The sequence below is a fragment of the Thunnus maccoyii genome, chromosome 12 (genome assembly GCF_910596095.1).
Source record: "Thunnus maccoyii chromosome 12, fThuMac1.1, whole genome shotgun sequence".
In the NCBI taxonomy this organism is placed as follows: domain Eukaryota; kingdom Metazoa; phylum Chordata; class Actinopteri; order Scombriformes; family Scombridae; genus Thunnus; species Thunnus maccoyii.
The window spans coordinates 30,482,877-30,499,169 of record NC_056544.1 but is presented as its reverse complement, the minus strand read 5'-3'; the positions used below and the strand labels follow the sequence as shown (position 1 = coordinate 30,499,169).

General features: G+C 38.5%; 1 protein-coding gene and 1 long non-coding RNA gene across 2 annotated transcripts; one reads left to right on the top strand and one right to left on the bottom strand.

Moving 5' to 3' along the window:
- Positions 1 to 321: 321 nt before the first annotated feature.
- LOC121908088 lies at positions 322 to 1,879 on the bottom strand. The gene is made up of 3 exons (XR_006099170.1): positions 1,795 to 1,879; positions 562 to 673; positions 322 to 410 (listed from the first exon to the last, which is right to left on the bottom strand). It is a non-coding gene; the product is annotated as an uncharacterized LOC121908088 (long non-coding RNA).
- A 1,201-nt stretch (positions 1,880 to 3,080) lies between these two features.
- On the top strand, positions 3,081 to 15,081 carry LOC121908068. The gene is made up of 3 exons (XM_042427758.1): positions 3,081 to 3,104; positions 5,599 to 5,711; positions 10,566 to 15,081. The coding sequence occupies exons 2-3, from the start codon at positions 5,612 to 5,614 to the stop codon at positions 14,276 to 14,278; spliced, it is 3,813 nt and encodes a 1,270-aa protein (XP_042283692.1). The 5' UTR covers positions 3,081 to 3,104; positions 5,599 to 5,611; the 3' UTR covers positions 14,279 to 15,081.
- Positions 15,082 to 16,293: the final 1,212 nt, after the last annotated feature.

The following is a 16,293-nucleotide window of genomic DNA, read 5'->3' as shown; positions in this document are numbered from 1 at the left end:
TTTTCTTCATTAATAATAATAAAAAACTATTAACAATAAAATAAAAATATAATGACATTATTGGGGATGTCTAAGTGGGATTTCAGTTGGACACTAGAAGAGAATTCAACTATGAGTCTCAGACAGCATTGCATTGCAGTAAGAATTTGCAACAAAATCTAGATTTTGTTGCAAAGTTCTCTGATCAATTTTGGATCAATTTAGCCGCTATGGTGCAGGTTTTATTCCTGATTGCAGCTGCTAACCATTCTAGTCAAAATGTTAGTATTACATTTCTAAAAAGCTGCTGGAGATGAATTACAGTAACAAACCTCTGTTGGCTGTTCTCATTCCAGTCGTCTGACTCAGGATCCAACAGCTGTTGGGATTCAAAATGCTGCTCGTGATTTAAACCATCATCTCCAAAACTCCTAGAATACAAAATGAATAACGTGTCTTAGAAAAGCAAGAAATACTGATGATCCTGTAATTCTATTCCAAAACCTAGTTTGTCTTTATGACCATTGTACAGATCCTGAATATATAGAAAACACATTCGCATTCACACATTTTGTCATTTACCTTACATGTCATCTGTCATAGGCACTGCAGAGGAACACGTCACTATGGAAGTTCAAAGTGTCCAAAATCTGATGTTCCTTGATGTCTTCTAATTGGTGTCAACAGCAAAAACCTGCATCACAAAAACAGGGCAGACAGGACATCAGATTATCTCTCATTTACATGTTTTTCCTTACATTAAAAGACAGTAATGTATCCTGGAGTTAGAATGCCTTCCCATCAGAGCTGCTGTTTAAATCTGCCAAAACCAAGATGCCTGTTTTGTCTTCCTCTGTCTGAAATTTATTTTAATAATTACTTTGATTTTTTAGTGTTAAATTGACCATTATTATCACTGAAAACTACACATGTGCTGTGCTAGAATGGAAAGCTTGACATGAATAGCAACAGTTTTTCATCAGTCGTTTTTGTAAATAAACTGTAGAACAAGAAGATTTTCTCAATGTTTTTGAATCTCCAAATTAAGATGTAAAGGTTGATTTACTTCAGTCCAGCAGCTGATGGTCATAAAGTACAGAAAGAGTCTGCACATATACTAACAACATCTGCACAGTCTGCATCAGTTTCTCTATTAGGATGCAGTGTTTCTCCTATATTCATTTATTAATGAGCTCCGCTGCTAAAATTTCACACCATCATTAATATCAATGGGCTGTTAATGATTTTCGCTCACACACTGTGCAGCAAGATATCACCCTACGTTACAGTGGAATTGTATTGAGTCAGCCTCCCTCTCCTCATTCTTCAAAGGACACCTTCATGAAAGCTACTGTTAGAAGAGTAGCGTAGCTCCGTTCAGGAAAAGGGCAACACGAAATGTTTGTGCGTAACGAGCAGCAGAAAAGTGACATGAATGTGAGCGGAGCAGAGGAAAAGGTTTGCAGTAAGTTGTCAGTCTGGCGGTAAATGTGCAGAACAGGCTGCAGTGTGTCAGTTAATAAATGCTGCAGCTTCTCAAGACTAAGATAAGACTCGTCTATCGAAGGTACCTGTCCAGGCTCACTGAAGGTGGACTGACCTTTAAGGGGAACCAGCTATTCTCTATTCACTATAGTAACCTAATATAGACAAATAGTAAGAGATATTCAAAAACAAATGCTTGTAGGAATCACACAAACTAACAAAAACTAAAATAATTCTAAATTCTAAATCATGCAATTTATATCTTCAACAGACAGTGAAACAACATAAAGTATGAAGTGGACTAACAGTTCAATGAATTCAGCAACTTACCACTCAGTTTGCCTCTGAACAGAAAGGAAGGATGAGTTGTGTTTCAGTTTCTCCTGCTGCGCCTGTATTTATAGGGTGTACACACACACATACACGCACACACACACGTGGGCGTGGCTTCACTTTGTGCAGAGATTTGTTGCCTCAGTGAACTGAAAGATAAACAGAGACTAATGCTGGGCTGACAACTTTACTATAAGAGAGACCATTTCCCAGAAACCAGAGCCTGCAAATCTGAAAGTGAAAGTAAATGACTTTGTTTCATGCACAATTTATAACACCCCAGTGAGTGTGCAAAATCTAGTTTTATATGAGCACCTGCATGTACATATTGTTCTCTTCCAAAATCTCCTATCTGCACTTTATGAGGCATTAATATCTAGTCGGTATTGTTAACACATAATATAATAATATAGTCCACAAACAGTGTATTATGTATTGGGTATCCTTAACAAATAGCATTCTGCAAGAAAACAAGTTTTCTTGAAACTTGAAAATTACAAGTCACTTAATTTGACATTATGAGGTTTTCGGTTTGGTTAATAGAAAAATCTAATTTTGAGTTGTTCATGTTGCTCTTTGCCTCAGAAACACAAGAGGAGGTTTTAGGACCTGAAAGATAAACAGAGACTCATGCTGGGCTGATGACTTTACTATAAGAGAGACCATTTCCTGGAAACCAGAGCCTGCAAATCTGAAAGTGAAAGTAAATGACCTTGTTTCATGCACAATTTATAACACCCCAGTGAGTGTGCAAAATCTAGTTTCATATGAGCACCTGCATGTACATATTGTTCTCTTCCAGCAGCTCATCTACTTTAAAATCACAACATTTTGATGAGTTTCAGTTTGGTTTCAGGGTTTTGCAAAGTATCAAATCAGATTTAAGAGGTTGTGAAAGTCTGAACTGTGACCAACTCATGACCTTTAGCATGTTATTAGGGAATATATGTATAAAATTCATATTTTTCTACCCATTTTCTAGACAGGTAAACCTTTTCATTTAAAATGTATATTTTTAATCCAGCTTCCTGGTAGTTAAGCAGAATTTATTAGAAGTTATTCTGGATAATCCACAGAAAACATTGTGAAGAATTTTCATTGAAACTTCCTTCTACCAAATAAATATTCCTTTGTTGTCTGTCTGTCCCACCCTTTACATTCTGCAGCTCATTTCTGGGAAATCAGCCTGCTTCTCTTCACTACTGCCTCCTACTCATGAATAAAGATCAGGGGGGTGTTTCTTTCTCAGAGAGGATATAAAGACTGAACCTGCAGCACTGCCTCAGAGGATCACACACATTTCTACTGTAAGTACACTGATGGTCTTTTTCTTTATGTGCTGTTTCATGTACAATTCTGCTGTGTGTCTTTAGGTGTTTCATCTGAGTCCTGAAGTTTCTGGTTGTTTTACCAAAGACTGTGTAGAATTGAAAGATGTAAACAGTAATGAATTGATGAATGCTGTGTGTAACTGATCATCCTGTAAATCCTATTTAACCAGACATACAAATAGTACACAAATTGTAAATAAAAGTAGAATAATAAAAGAGTTATAGAAGTTTAGAAAGCCACCTTTTGGTTTTTAATTGATTTTTAGAAAAATGTGACTGTGCTGACAGAAGTTTTCACTGGTACAGGAGTAAAATAGTGCTACATTAGCATTGTTGTTCTAGAGATGTCAGTGTTGGTTAGTCAGTCAGTCTATCAGAAATATGTCAACAAATATTGGATGTAGCACAGTGGTGCTTTAAGCCAATTGCTACAGTCAGCATGTTAACATGCACAATGTCAATTTTAACAAGCTGATGTTTATCATATAAAATGTTTACATCATAGTGTATCATGTCAGCATCCTAACCTTTACTAATCACAAACACAACATGCAGCTGAGGCTGATGGGAAAGTCAGTTTCACAGGTATTTGGTCATAAACCAAACAACTGAACACAATCAAATTTTTACCTGATGATGGCGCTAGAAGAAAAGTCAGATGATCACCAAAATTATTAGAATTCATCTTGAAGGGAACTTGAATGTCTGAATTTGAATGACTGATGAGAAGAGTAACACCTGGGGTCCGTTTCACAAAGCAGGTTTAGTGAAAACTCAGAGTCCGTTAACCCTGAAATGAGGGAAACTCTGAATTTTCCGTTTCAAAAAGGGAGGTAACTCAAACCAGAGAAAGAGGGATAACTCTAGCCTGTTTCAGAGAGAGGGGTAACTTAAGCTCTTGGTCAGTTACCGTACTAACAGACTCTATGAACCTAACCTGGTCGGGACCAGGTTTTTCCTCAATGAACCTCAAGTTTCTCTCAGTCTCCGCCCTCTTTCAGAACCACACACTCCATTTGATTTCCTCACTCATTCAGTCAGCAGGAGAGTTTTGGCGTAGCCTGGCTCTGCCGTCTGTCATTTAAAAAAAATCATTAAAAAAAAAAAAAATCAGAGTCAGTATATTAGAAGTCCATTGGGCACAGTGGGTGGTGACTTTTTTCACATGGCATGTCCTTTTGATAACGATCCTGTGGATGAAGGTGCAGCATTACTGCGCAGATAATTAGCCTAAATATTCGTCGGCAGATGGTTATCAGACCGCGCATAGATGTTCTAGCATTTCCAGACAATTATCTTTTTGAGCTTACGGCCAGCTCCTCTGCCTCCGTTACAGGTGGCGGTGCTGGACCACCACCCGTTTTACGGGCATCTGCCTTCTTTCTGTTGGCTGAGTAGAAGTCTGTGTTAGTTTAAATAGGCTTAATTATTTAACAGAATATGATGTAGATGAGAAGACATTTGTGTGTGAAACCAGCGTTATGTTTGGGATAAAACAACAGCACAGTCAAACAGCCACTTAATATTTACTTCATAATGTAAAACATGATCAAAATGAGGTACCCCCATGAGATTATGCCGAGGTTTTACCTGTTTGAACAATGTTTTTATATTTCATCCTAAACTGCTGCCAAGTGCGCTTCACCCCTGCAGCATTGCACCTAAATGGAATAAGTTAATAGGCGCCATTCAAGCAGTTTTCCCCTGTAATATTATTGTGATTCCAAAGGACTACATTTAAACTTACGCATTGACCCGAGCAGCAATGTTCTCCCACGCCGTCTCCCTCTCTTTTATAGCTGCAGCGGTGTTGCATTTCTGTCTGAAAACATGTTCAAACTCGCCGTATGAGCGAATTAAGATTTCTGGTGACTCGTTGAATTGGGGCTCCATTGATACTGGCTTTTTATAGTTGTGGTGCACGCGCTTAACTCCAGGTGAAACTACTCCGAGTTGAATAAACTGACTCAAATCAGCTGTTCTGGAACCGGAAACTCAGAGTTTTCTATCTCAGAGTAGATTAACTCAGAGTTCAGGATTAGACTCAGAGTTTGTTGAACCTGCTTTGTGAAACGGACCCCTGCTCACTCACTCCAAACCACAAATTTATTTAGATAAGAAACACAGTTGGGTCTTTGTCAGGTCAAGAAAAAGATTCTGATCCTGACTTTAGTTTATGGTTTGGAGCATCTGAACACCTGTATATACACATTGTTCATCCCCAGCAGCTCGTCAGCATATTGATGAGTTCCAATTTGGTCATAAGTTTCTCAACCAACAGGAGATGAAGTAGTCTTGAAGTTTGAATAACACAAATCACTTAAATTGGCATTATGAGGTTTTCATGTTTTATTTTACTCTTGATTTCAGTGGAGTTTGTCTTTGTTGCAGCAGCAAAAGGTGACAAATGACTAACAGATGTGGAAAGCAGGAGACTCTCAAGAGTGAACTAACAAACTGTTTTTCCTAGTTCAGACTCTGAGATGGATCCTGCAGCCAGCAGAACGATGGAGTTGGCGGCGCTCGGCCGGCCTTTCAGCCTCGGGATGCTGTACGACTGCCGCCAAGACTCACTCATCCCTGGTAAGAGTTCACATGTAAAACATGCAGATTTACTAAATGTAACCAAATAAACCAAAACCTACAGTGTTAATACAATAAGGTGCAGTTTTTTAATATAAAATCTTCTTCAGTCTTAAGATTTTGGATTAAATACATGCCCGAAAATTTTAGATATTTGAAAATATCATTCAGTTCATACTCTATGATATATAATTTATATTTGGTGATTTCAGTATTGATCTGTTAAACCCAAATGGTCATAAAGACATTAGACTTTATTAACACAATGCTCAGCATTAGTCTACATCCCACGATTATAAAACCAAGTAGAATAACAACATTATAACAACATTAATAGATAATGTATTTACAAATGTAACTTATAGAGGACTGAGGTCTGTACTATGAAACAGGATTTGGGGTTAGCGAGGTAACTTCAGGTTTAACTGGGTTTTCAAGGTTACAATGGTGGTTCACTTCTTACCATGGTAATTTTTGCTGAACGGCTAACCTGCTCCAGAGCAGGTTAATTTCAGAGAATCAGATCACAACCTGTCAACACCGCAACCACTAACCAATCAGATCTCTAGAAATAGGCTCAGTGAAGCCAGATAATGAAAAGATAATCCTGGGTATGTTGAACTTGCTTTGTAGTACAGGCCCCTTGTAGGTGGATTGCCTATAAACAGTCTTTGCTATTCTTCAGAAGGATCTTAAATTCAAAGCTGATATTAATGATTGCAAACTGCCATCAATGCATTTAAGTAAGACTGAACGAAAGAAGACTGGAAAGAGGTTTACGTTGATGAACCAGACAAAGCCTACAATGCTTTCCTGGCAACATTAACAGAACTCTATGAGAAAAATTCCCTGTTAAAGAAATCCAGAGGGAGGCATGTGGATAAACCATGGATTACTAAGGGGCTGCAGAATACATGCAAGAAGATTGATGAAAATAAAATATAAGAAATAGAAAATAAATATAAGAAATAGAAAAATAAATTGGTAAGCATTATGAGATGTAACAAGAAGTAGTATTATTATCAAATTGTTGGAGCAACATGCTCAACAGCGCTCAACAGCATAATCGAAAAACATAATAGGAAAGTAGATTACCCTAGTTATTTTGTTAAATATCAAAATGTAACTATAAATAACGTAAAAGAGGTTGCTGATGAATTTAATTGCTACTTTGTTAAAGTTGGACCTACTTTAGCAAATTACTGAGCCAAGTAAGGACATATAATTTTGGACCAAATCAGACGGTGCGGTGAAAACACCAGTCCTCCCATTCATTTGAAGGGGGGAAGTGCGTTTTGGCCCCAGCGGCACCACAACGGACTGCGGCTGGAAAGTTGAGGCAGAGAGAGAAACGCAACCCGACATCACTGCGGCTAAAGGCTGTGGCGGCCAATCACAGCTGGAGATCAGACTGATCAGTGCTGTAAACTCTGCCATGAAGGAGCACAAAGACATTACTAGGAGGGGGGGAGGACATTTCTCTTCATTCGATAACGTTAAAAGTATATAAAAAAAAAAGTATACAAAGACGAGCGAGAGAAAGAGAGAATAGCTGTGGTCAAGCGACCTAGAGAGTGAATGAAGAGAGGAGCACTGGTAGCAAGGAAGCAGGTGAATCAGATCAATAAAACGTTATTTTCTGATTGTTTCACAGTGGTTACATTCTAGAGCACAAATAAACACGCCCACAACCCCACACGTCTGCTCAACCCTGCGGCTGAACGCAGCACCGTCTGATTTGGTCTGGCCTAACTAGGAAGGTATAGACGATGAAAACGAACAAGTTCATGAAAATAAGGTTGTTGATATGGATAATGAATTCAGGAACAAAAAGAGATAAACATTTATTTTCCAATTACAGACCGGTGTCTCTCCTTCCTCAATTCTCAAATATATTAGAACAATTATTTGTACAAACACTTGACAACTTTATTGATAAACATAACTTATCAAGTGACCACCAGTTTAGATTTTGAGCTAAGCGGTCTACCCTTATCATTAGCGCTGTGGAAGTAGTAGAGAATATTTCAACTACACTAGACAATAAAGAATATATAGTTGGACTATTTATAGATCTCATTAAAGCGTTTGATACAGTTGATCAGGGTTTATTTGTGAATATGGTATTAGAGGGGTAATATACTCCTGGTTGAGAATCTGTCTTAAAACAGATATCAGTATGTTCAAGTAATTAATTTAGATTCAGAACGTATGAAGGTCACCTGTGGGGTTCCACAAGGCTTGATGCTGGGTCCAAAGCTCTTTATACTCTATATAAATTATATTTATAAGGTGTCAAAATTGTGGCATCTTGTTATATTTGCTGAAGACACAAATTTATTTTGTTCAGAGAAAAACTTGAAGCAATTTTGGATACAGTTGAAGGGGAATTGGAAACCCTAAAGAAGTGGTTTGATACCAATAAACTGTCATTAAATCTAAGTTAAACAAAATTCATTGTGTTTGGAAATAAATTCTTAAGTAACTCTTATGATAAATGATGTACACATTGAAAGAGTGAATGAAAACAAATTCTTAGGAGTGATAATAGACCATAAACTCTGTTGAAAACCTCAAATAAATCACATCAAATCAAAACAGTGTAAATCCATTGCAATACTGCACAAAACTGAGGACATCTCGAATCACAGCTCATTATTTACTCTATACTGCTCACTCATAGTTCATACATTACATACTGTGTGGAAGTATGGGGGAACACAAAACTAGCACAAACCCCATCTTTATACTGCAAAAAAGTAAAGCCTTAACAATTGTCAATAACGCTGATTACTATGACCTAATCAACCCATAATTTAAAGCAAAAAACAGAACACTTCCTGACTGTATCCAACAGTTGTTTTCATTGAGGGAGAGCAGGTATCCATTCAGGGGAAACTTTATGTTTAAAAAAAAAAGAGGGTAAGAACAAATGTGAAAAATAGATGTGTGACAATTAAAGGGGTCAAATTATGGAATAGTTGTAACAATGAAATAAAATAATGTAGCAATATGTGTTAATTTAAGAAAACTTTCAAAAACATTATATTTGAAACACAAAATATGTGACCAACACTGAGAAATGCCTGACTATTACGATTTGTCTTTGTTTTGTTTATCTGTCTCTGTTTTTAGTGATGTTGTGTTTCTTTATTATATTTTATCTTTGTTTAGTTTTAAGGGTAGGCAGAGCTGGTTGATTCAGCTCCTGTCGGGAGATTATTCTGAAATGGAGACAAAAACAAACATCAATATACTACATACAAGTATAAAATAAACAGCCACATGAACATATACAAGTGGCCCCCATACGCGTTTGCCAATGTGAAGCCCAGAGAAGCATAATTCCAGCTTTAGCGTTTCTCTAATTTCAGTCAGGACCACTTAAGTCAAAGAAAACTTTTATTGTCACTTGCAGTAATTAGATTTGGTGGTATGACTCTGTTCTGGGAGCAGCAGCAAAGACCCCAGGTACAGAACAGAGCAGGCAGCAATGACAACAGAAATTACATTGTTTAACTCAGAGACAGAATTGGTGCTTTGCAATATGCTAATGTGTCTCCTCACTTCCCTCACTTGCATCTCTTTCTCACGTCTCATCTCCTCACAGCAAGGATGCGAGAGAGAGATGCGAGGATGGAGGAGTTTAATTCATTTAATGGGACGTCCTCACTCACTCTGGCCTCATTTTGATGAGACAACAACTACTCATGACACATAGCACCTCAACTGTTAAATATGAAGAAGTCAGCTATCAATATAAATATAATAAGTAACAGTTTAAACTCCAAAGTTTAAACTTAAAATTCATGTACAATAAATTCAAACTTAAAACTGTTACTTAATAATTTCTACATATTGATAGCTGGAAAGAAAACATCTGATAACTGCTCCAGTGTTTTATCATTTGATTATAGATCTATAGCAGCATCTGGCTGTCACAGAATAAGACACAAATAGACAATTTAAATCTGTTAATTACTAAAAGAACAGAACCAACGTAAAGGAGCAATAAAAACAGTTGCAGCCTGCAGAATATGTTTAAATAAAATTCACGCTCCGGATAATTTTATAGGAGACATGCAGCTGTGCTGCGTCATATTTTCCTGAAGGAGCTGAGATGTACTGAAACAGAAACGAATAAAAGAAGCCTTTGGCGTATAAAAAAAATAATAAACTTACAAGAGTGTTTTTGTGATTGATTCATGATTTAGTCATTTTTATTTTATGAATAAATATGAAAAGCTGCTGTTGGTGCAGTCATTCCTGTTACACAGGTAGTTTTCCTCATCTGCTGCATTACAACAACAACTCGACTGTTAACTGTCCCGTCAGATAAGCTGACCAATCAGTGAACACATTGAATGAAAGGGGTGTTGCCATTTGGTATAAAACTTCGGCGTAGGATACACCTGTGGTTCCTCACTATAAGCTCCTCCAGGAGCCTTTTCTCTCCTCACTCCTCGTTTCGTCCAGGTGCATTTAAGGAATTGGAGGATCTCCATGATGATGGAGGGGGAACGACTTCCAGGTCAGGGGAGGAGAGAGGACGTGAGGAAGCATAATTAGCATAAAAGCACCCCTTTTAAGGATGAGCTAGGGTGGAGGCGAGTTGCAAGTGGCTTGCAGAGGGCAAGATTAGACAGACTGAAGCAGCTTAATAAGGAACCATGTATGAGATTTGCCAATTGAATGCATAGAAGAGAATCAGCTGATGTGGGCTGGATTGTGAGCTGAGCATGACTTTGTGGCCTGCCTGAACTAACACAATGCTCAATTTGTATCTAAAAGACTTTATCAATCCTTACTGTCATGTAATGAAAAGCGGTTTAACATATTCTCTGGTTTTTGCAGGCATGACACTATGGGACTGTGATGACCTGGAAAAAGATACGAGAGAAAGACCAAAACCTAACAGTGACTTTGAGATTGTTGCATCTGAATCAATTGAGGATAAATCTTCAGCGCTAAAAGTTGAAGCATCTCTAAAAGCAAGTTTCTTGGGTGGACTGGTAGAGGTTGAAGGATCAGCTAAATACCTTAATGATCATAAGCAATCCAAAAATCAGGCCAGAGTAACACTGAACTACAAAACTACCACAAAGTTCCAGGAACTGTCAATGAATCATCTTGGAAGAGGCAATGTCAAGCATCCGGATGTCTTTGATAAAGGAATAGCAACACACGTCGTCACAGGTATCCTTTATGGGGCACAAGCCTTCTTTGTCTTTGACCGTGAGATGTCTGAACAGGAAAATCACCAAGACATTCAGGGCAACTTGAAGGTGATGATCAAGAAAATCCCTTGCCTCGCAATAGAAGGGGAAGGTTCCTTGAAAATGGAAGACAAGGACATAGCGAATGTTGAGAAATTCTCCTGCAAATTCCATGGAGACTTTTTACTGGAGAAAACTCCAACATCCTTTCAAGATGCCATACAAGTCTACCAAAGCCTGCCAAAATTGCTGGGGGCCAATGGAGAAAAAGCTGTACCAGTGAAAGTCTGGCTGTTGCCACTGGTAAGTTTAGATTCTTCTGCTGCACAACTTGTACGTCAGATAAGTATAAGATTAGTGCAGGAATCCCAGAGTGTCCTTGAGGACTTCACTGAGCTGGAAATGAGGTGCAATGACGCAATGAGAACCCCCACTGCACAGCAGTTCCCACAGATTGGTAAAAAACTCAAAACTTTTAAAGAATTTTGCTCTGAGTTCAAGCTTGAATTCCAACGAACTTTGGCAAAGAAACTTCCGTCAATCCGGGGAGGAGGGGAAGAGGAGGCTGTGCTCGCAGAGATCCTGAAGAAGAGACATTCTTCTCCTTTCAACAGCAAAAACCTCCATGAGTGGATGGACTGTAAAGAGAGAGAAATCTGCATCTTAAAATCTTACACCAAAATGATGAAAAACACCAAGATCATCCCATCAAAAAATGTGCTTCATGAGGAAATTTTCAGTGAAAAGCATGCTGTGTGTTTTGTTTTCACCTCACTGGGAAGTGCTGAGCCGTATCTCTCAGCTTTATCAAACTACTTAAAAGAAACACCCAAACCAGACAACCCCCAAGATCCACATTGTCATGACATAGAGAGGACACAATGGTACCTTTCAAACAAAGTACTTGATGCAATGACACATAAAGCAAAGGCATTCAGTGATTTTGCAGAGGCCAACAAGGACAATGAGAACATAAAGTTCCTGACAGTAGGTTTAACAAATGAGACGCAGAAAGGTTCAAGCATCTACCTTTATAAAGGCGGCCATTCTGTCAGTGAGAACTTTGAGCTGCCTTCAAAGCCTGAAACAGTGACAGCAGGTGATGTAACCCACAACAGTGTGACACTAAAGATTTGTCCACCAAGATTTGGATCAGAGAATGTCACCTCCTACTCTGTAGAGTACTGTGTCAGTGGAGAGGATGGATGGCAACAAAAACCAGCACCAAAGGCTGAAGAAGTCACAGTGAGCGGCCTGACTCCTAACACAGAGTATATGTTCAAATGCAGAGCAGTGACCTCAGTAGGTGTTGGGCCAGCCAGTGAAGTCAGCAGTCCCATTAAAACCTTACCTTGCAGCCCTCCTGGAAAACCTCAAGTTGAAACAAACTCAAGTGAGGTATCAGTTAGCTGGGAGAAACCTGCAGAGATTGGACAAGATGTTCACATTTTGAGCTACATCGTGGAGTACGCCCAAACAGACAAAGGGGTAAAAGATGAAGATGTCCGGTGGAACCACATAATGTCAGGAGCTGAGAGGGTGATCATTTCAGGGCTTCAGTCAGAGACAGAATATGCTGTTAGGGTCAGATGTGATTGTGGTGTAGCAGGCAGAAGCAAAGAAAGCATCACTGTGAATGTCTGTACAGCAAAACGTGAATTTGCACGCCTCGCTGAATTCCTGAAACATATCAGCAAGAGTACAAATTCTGAATCCAACTCACTTTACAAACTGCCTCTGAAAGAAGAAGATATAGACATAGATGGTTGCCGCAGATATAACTTTGGCAAAGAAAGTATGAGACAAAATCGTACCATAATGCTTCTTGGAGCAACCGGATCAGGAAAGTCCACCCTCATCAATGGAATGATCAACTATGTTGTTGGCGTGGAGTGGAAGGACAATTTCAGATTTAAATTAATTGATGAGGATCAGTCAAAATCACAAGCTGAAAGCCAGACTTCTGAAGTCACTGTGTACAAAATCAACCACCAAGAGGGGTTTAAAACCCCCTTCTCTCTGACCATTGTGGACACTCCAGGCTTTGGAGATACAAGAGGAGTCAGAAGAGACAAAGAGATCACAGAGCAAATCCGGAGGCTTTTCACCTCTGTGAATGGAGTCAGTGAGATTGATGCAGTGTGTTTTGTTACTCAGGCCTCTCTTGCACGACTGACAGCAACACAACGATATGTGTTTGACTCGGTGCTCTCCATTTTTGGCAAAGACGTGGCCGAGAACATTCAGATGCTGGTGACTTTCGCAGATGGCAAGCAGCCACCGGTTCTTGAAGCAATAAATGTCTCTGGGGTTCCATGCCCAAAAAATGACATAGGGCTTCCAGTTCACTTTAAATTCAACAACTCTGCATTGTTTGCAGACAACGGATGCATCAGTGAGAGGGCCCATGATGAGGATTCTGATGAAGATGACGACAAGTTTGATGAAATGTTTTGGAACATGGGTGCCAAAAGTATGGAGAAGTTCTTCACTGCTTTGGGGAAAATGACAACCAAAAGCTTGCTAATGACCCAGGAGGTTCTGAAAGAACGCAAGCACCTTGAAACAGCTGTTGAAGGTTTGCAACCGCAAGTTAAAGCTGGATTAGCAAAGCTTGAAGAAATTAAGACAACAAAAGAAAAAATTAAAGAGCATGAAACAGTCATGACTTCAAATAAAAATTTCGAGATTGAGGTGGATATCATTAAGCCAGTCAAAATACAGCTCACAAAGAAAGGAGAGTTCATTACCAACTGTCAGAAATGTTCAGTGACATGCCACTACCCATGTGCAATAGCAAATGATAATCAGAAACGTGACTGTACAGCAATGGATGGGGCAGGGATGTGCACTGTCTGTCCTGGAAAATGCATTTGGAGTGTGCATTTCAACCAGACATACAAGTGGGATTATGTTAAAGTCAAAGAGAAGCAGACACTGCAGGAGTTAAAAGAAAAGTACGAAAAAGCTACGAAAGAGAAGCTGACTATTCAAGACTTGATTGAGAGGCAAGAAGAAGAGATTGTTCGCCTTCAAGAGAGGATAGTGACCCTCATGGATCAGTCATCCCAATGTATAACTCGTCTGCAAGAGATCGCCCTCAGGCCCAATCCTCTGACCACTCCAGAGTACATTGACATGCTGATTGAAGGGGAAAAGTCAGAGGCCAAAGAGGGTTACCAGGCCCGAATTCAGTCTCTGGAGGCAATGAAGGACAGGGCAAAAATCATCTCTAAAGTAGCCAAAAGAGATACGCTTACAAAAACAGAGGAGGAATTGTCTGAAGAAAAACAGGAGAGGAAAGAAAAGAAAAGTTTACTGAAGAAATTTGCAAATTACTTGGGATTTTAGGAAAAAACAAGACAAAAGGTCTGCAGCCATGTTAGCAGCATTGTGAGGTTGTAATGCAGGTGGTGTCTTATGATTGGATCATTTGAAGGGATTGCTGATGAGGGACAGCTGATAACAACCTCCCCTTCCCCTCTTCCACTTCCAACAATGGAGGCCGTTCCTCAGCAGTTTGGATTTGTGTTTATTGTGAGTGATTGTAAGTAGAAGCAGCATGGGTGTTCAGACTAGGAGCTTCTTGTAAACTTATACTGTAATAAGTTGGGTTGTTTTGGGGGTGGGGGTCTGAAAATGGAAAATAATGAATTTCATGGACTAATTCATTGTGAAATGTAAGTATTTCAAACTAGTAGTAGCAGTTGGTAGGAGTGAGAAGCCCTTTTCTTTTGCAATCATTTTTCTCATGTTTTCAGTTAGGAGGTTAGAGCTTTGTCATTTATTTCAATTTTGGGTTTTTGTAGGGAAGTTTAGGGTTTGGGCTTAGAAAGCTTTTGTTTGTTGTTTTGGGCATTGCTCATCTCCGAAACTTTGTTCAAAAACATAAACTGCTACTACAGTATGCTATCTTATGTCAAGGTTTCCCTTAGAAACGTAATAAACTGAAAATCATAGCATAACTGAAATCACACAGTGCTGTTTTAACTACACTCTATCATACAGGAGAATACACTGATTGAAAGATATTACAGAGTTTATGATTGTCCTATATTTTAACCTGTGACGCATTTTGGGGTATTTGTCTCTTTTATTGCTTTTTGTTGCCCAATTGTACCTTCAGTACTAGAAATGACATGTAAATAATCACAATGAAATTTGACTATTAAGATGTCAGTAATAGATTGAATTGTTATGTGATTGAGATGTGATAATAAATCAGTTTTGTTGGATATGTGTTATTTTCTCTCTCTCTTTCTTTTTCTTATTGGCTCAGACTGTTTACTGCAGGTTATGTTGATATTTTGAGGCCAGGTAAAGGTTTCATATAAGTTTAACTTTCACATAGCACAAGTGCAACTATTTTAGACCTTCTGTTGAATGTTATTATTGCTATTTGTTTTGTTGAAATACTTTTAAGTTTGCATATTTAGGTTCTTGCTTGTACAGTTACTGTGCATTCAGTTATATGCTTGCAAGCTTAATTTTATAAGCTGTAAAGCAAAAAGAAAAAAAAGATAACGCACAGGCGTTTTTGTGTCTTCATACTTACAGACTTGACAAGTTCTTTTTAAGAAAATAGAGGGTCTCTAAAGAGAGAGGTTGGGACATTCAACTTCTCTAATCAGTTTCTTTGAAGGTGATACAACCTATACAGTTGGCTTCATAATTACGTCACCGTACTGTGAGTTCTGAGTTACTGTAATTACCAGTTTTAAACTTGTAAGTAGGATTCACATCAACATCTAACTTGTAGTTACGATGGGGACACATGTTTCAATGAAATATGTTTCCATGACACTCTGAACACGTAACACTTTTATCAGAGAGGTGTTGGGCTGGTTTTGAATACAGGATATGTTTCTCAGTATTTAAAAACATCTGGAGAATCTTTTTTAAAAAGTGATTAGTTTTTATAGTGCAGACCATATTGAACAAAATATTGATAATGAAAGCAGTAAGACCACCTGTATTCTGACTGTTCATGATCATGGTCTCAGATTTAAGCCATCCATACAAAAGCAACACCAAGAGTTGTTCAGCAGATTTCGCCATTTCACTGCATCAAATGCTGCAAAACTGAAACATTTTCAACACAATTGCTTCATATTGTTTCAGTACCTCAGAAAATACACTTTGACATTACTTTTAGTATTTTTGCACTGTTGTGTTGGTACTTTAACTGAGATAAAACATGTGACTTCTTCACCTCTCAGAGGAGCTAAATGTGTCTAAAGACACAAACTTTTTTTTGTCTAAGAGATAATTTAGAGGTGCTTTCTCAAAAACTTTTCTGTCCATCTGGCTCAAGAATTTAACATCTGCAGCACAATAAGATGTTTTTTCAAGTTATTGGTTCTTAT

What these genes read in the sequence shown, in the direction of transcription:
- LOC121908068 (XM_042427758.1), top strand. Translation starts at nt 5,612, where the DNA reads ATGGATCCTGCAGCCAGCAGAACGATGGAGTTGGCGGCGCTCGGCCGG. An exon ending in CCAAGACTCACTCATCCCTG is followed by an intron (nt 5,712 to 10,565) that starts GTAAGAGTTCAC and finishes TGGTTTTTGCAG; the next exon opens with GCATGACACTATGGGACTGT.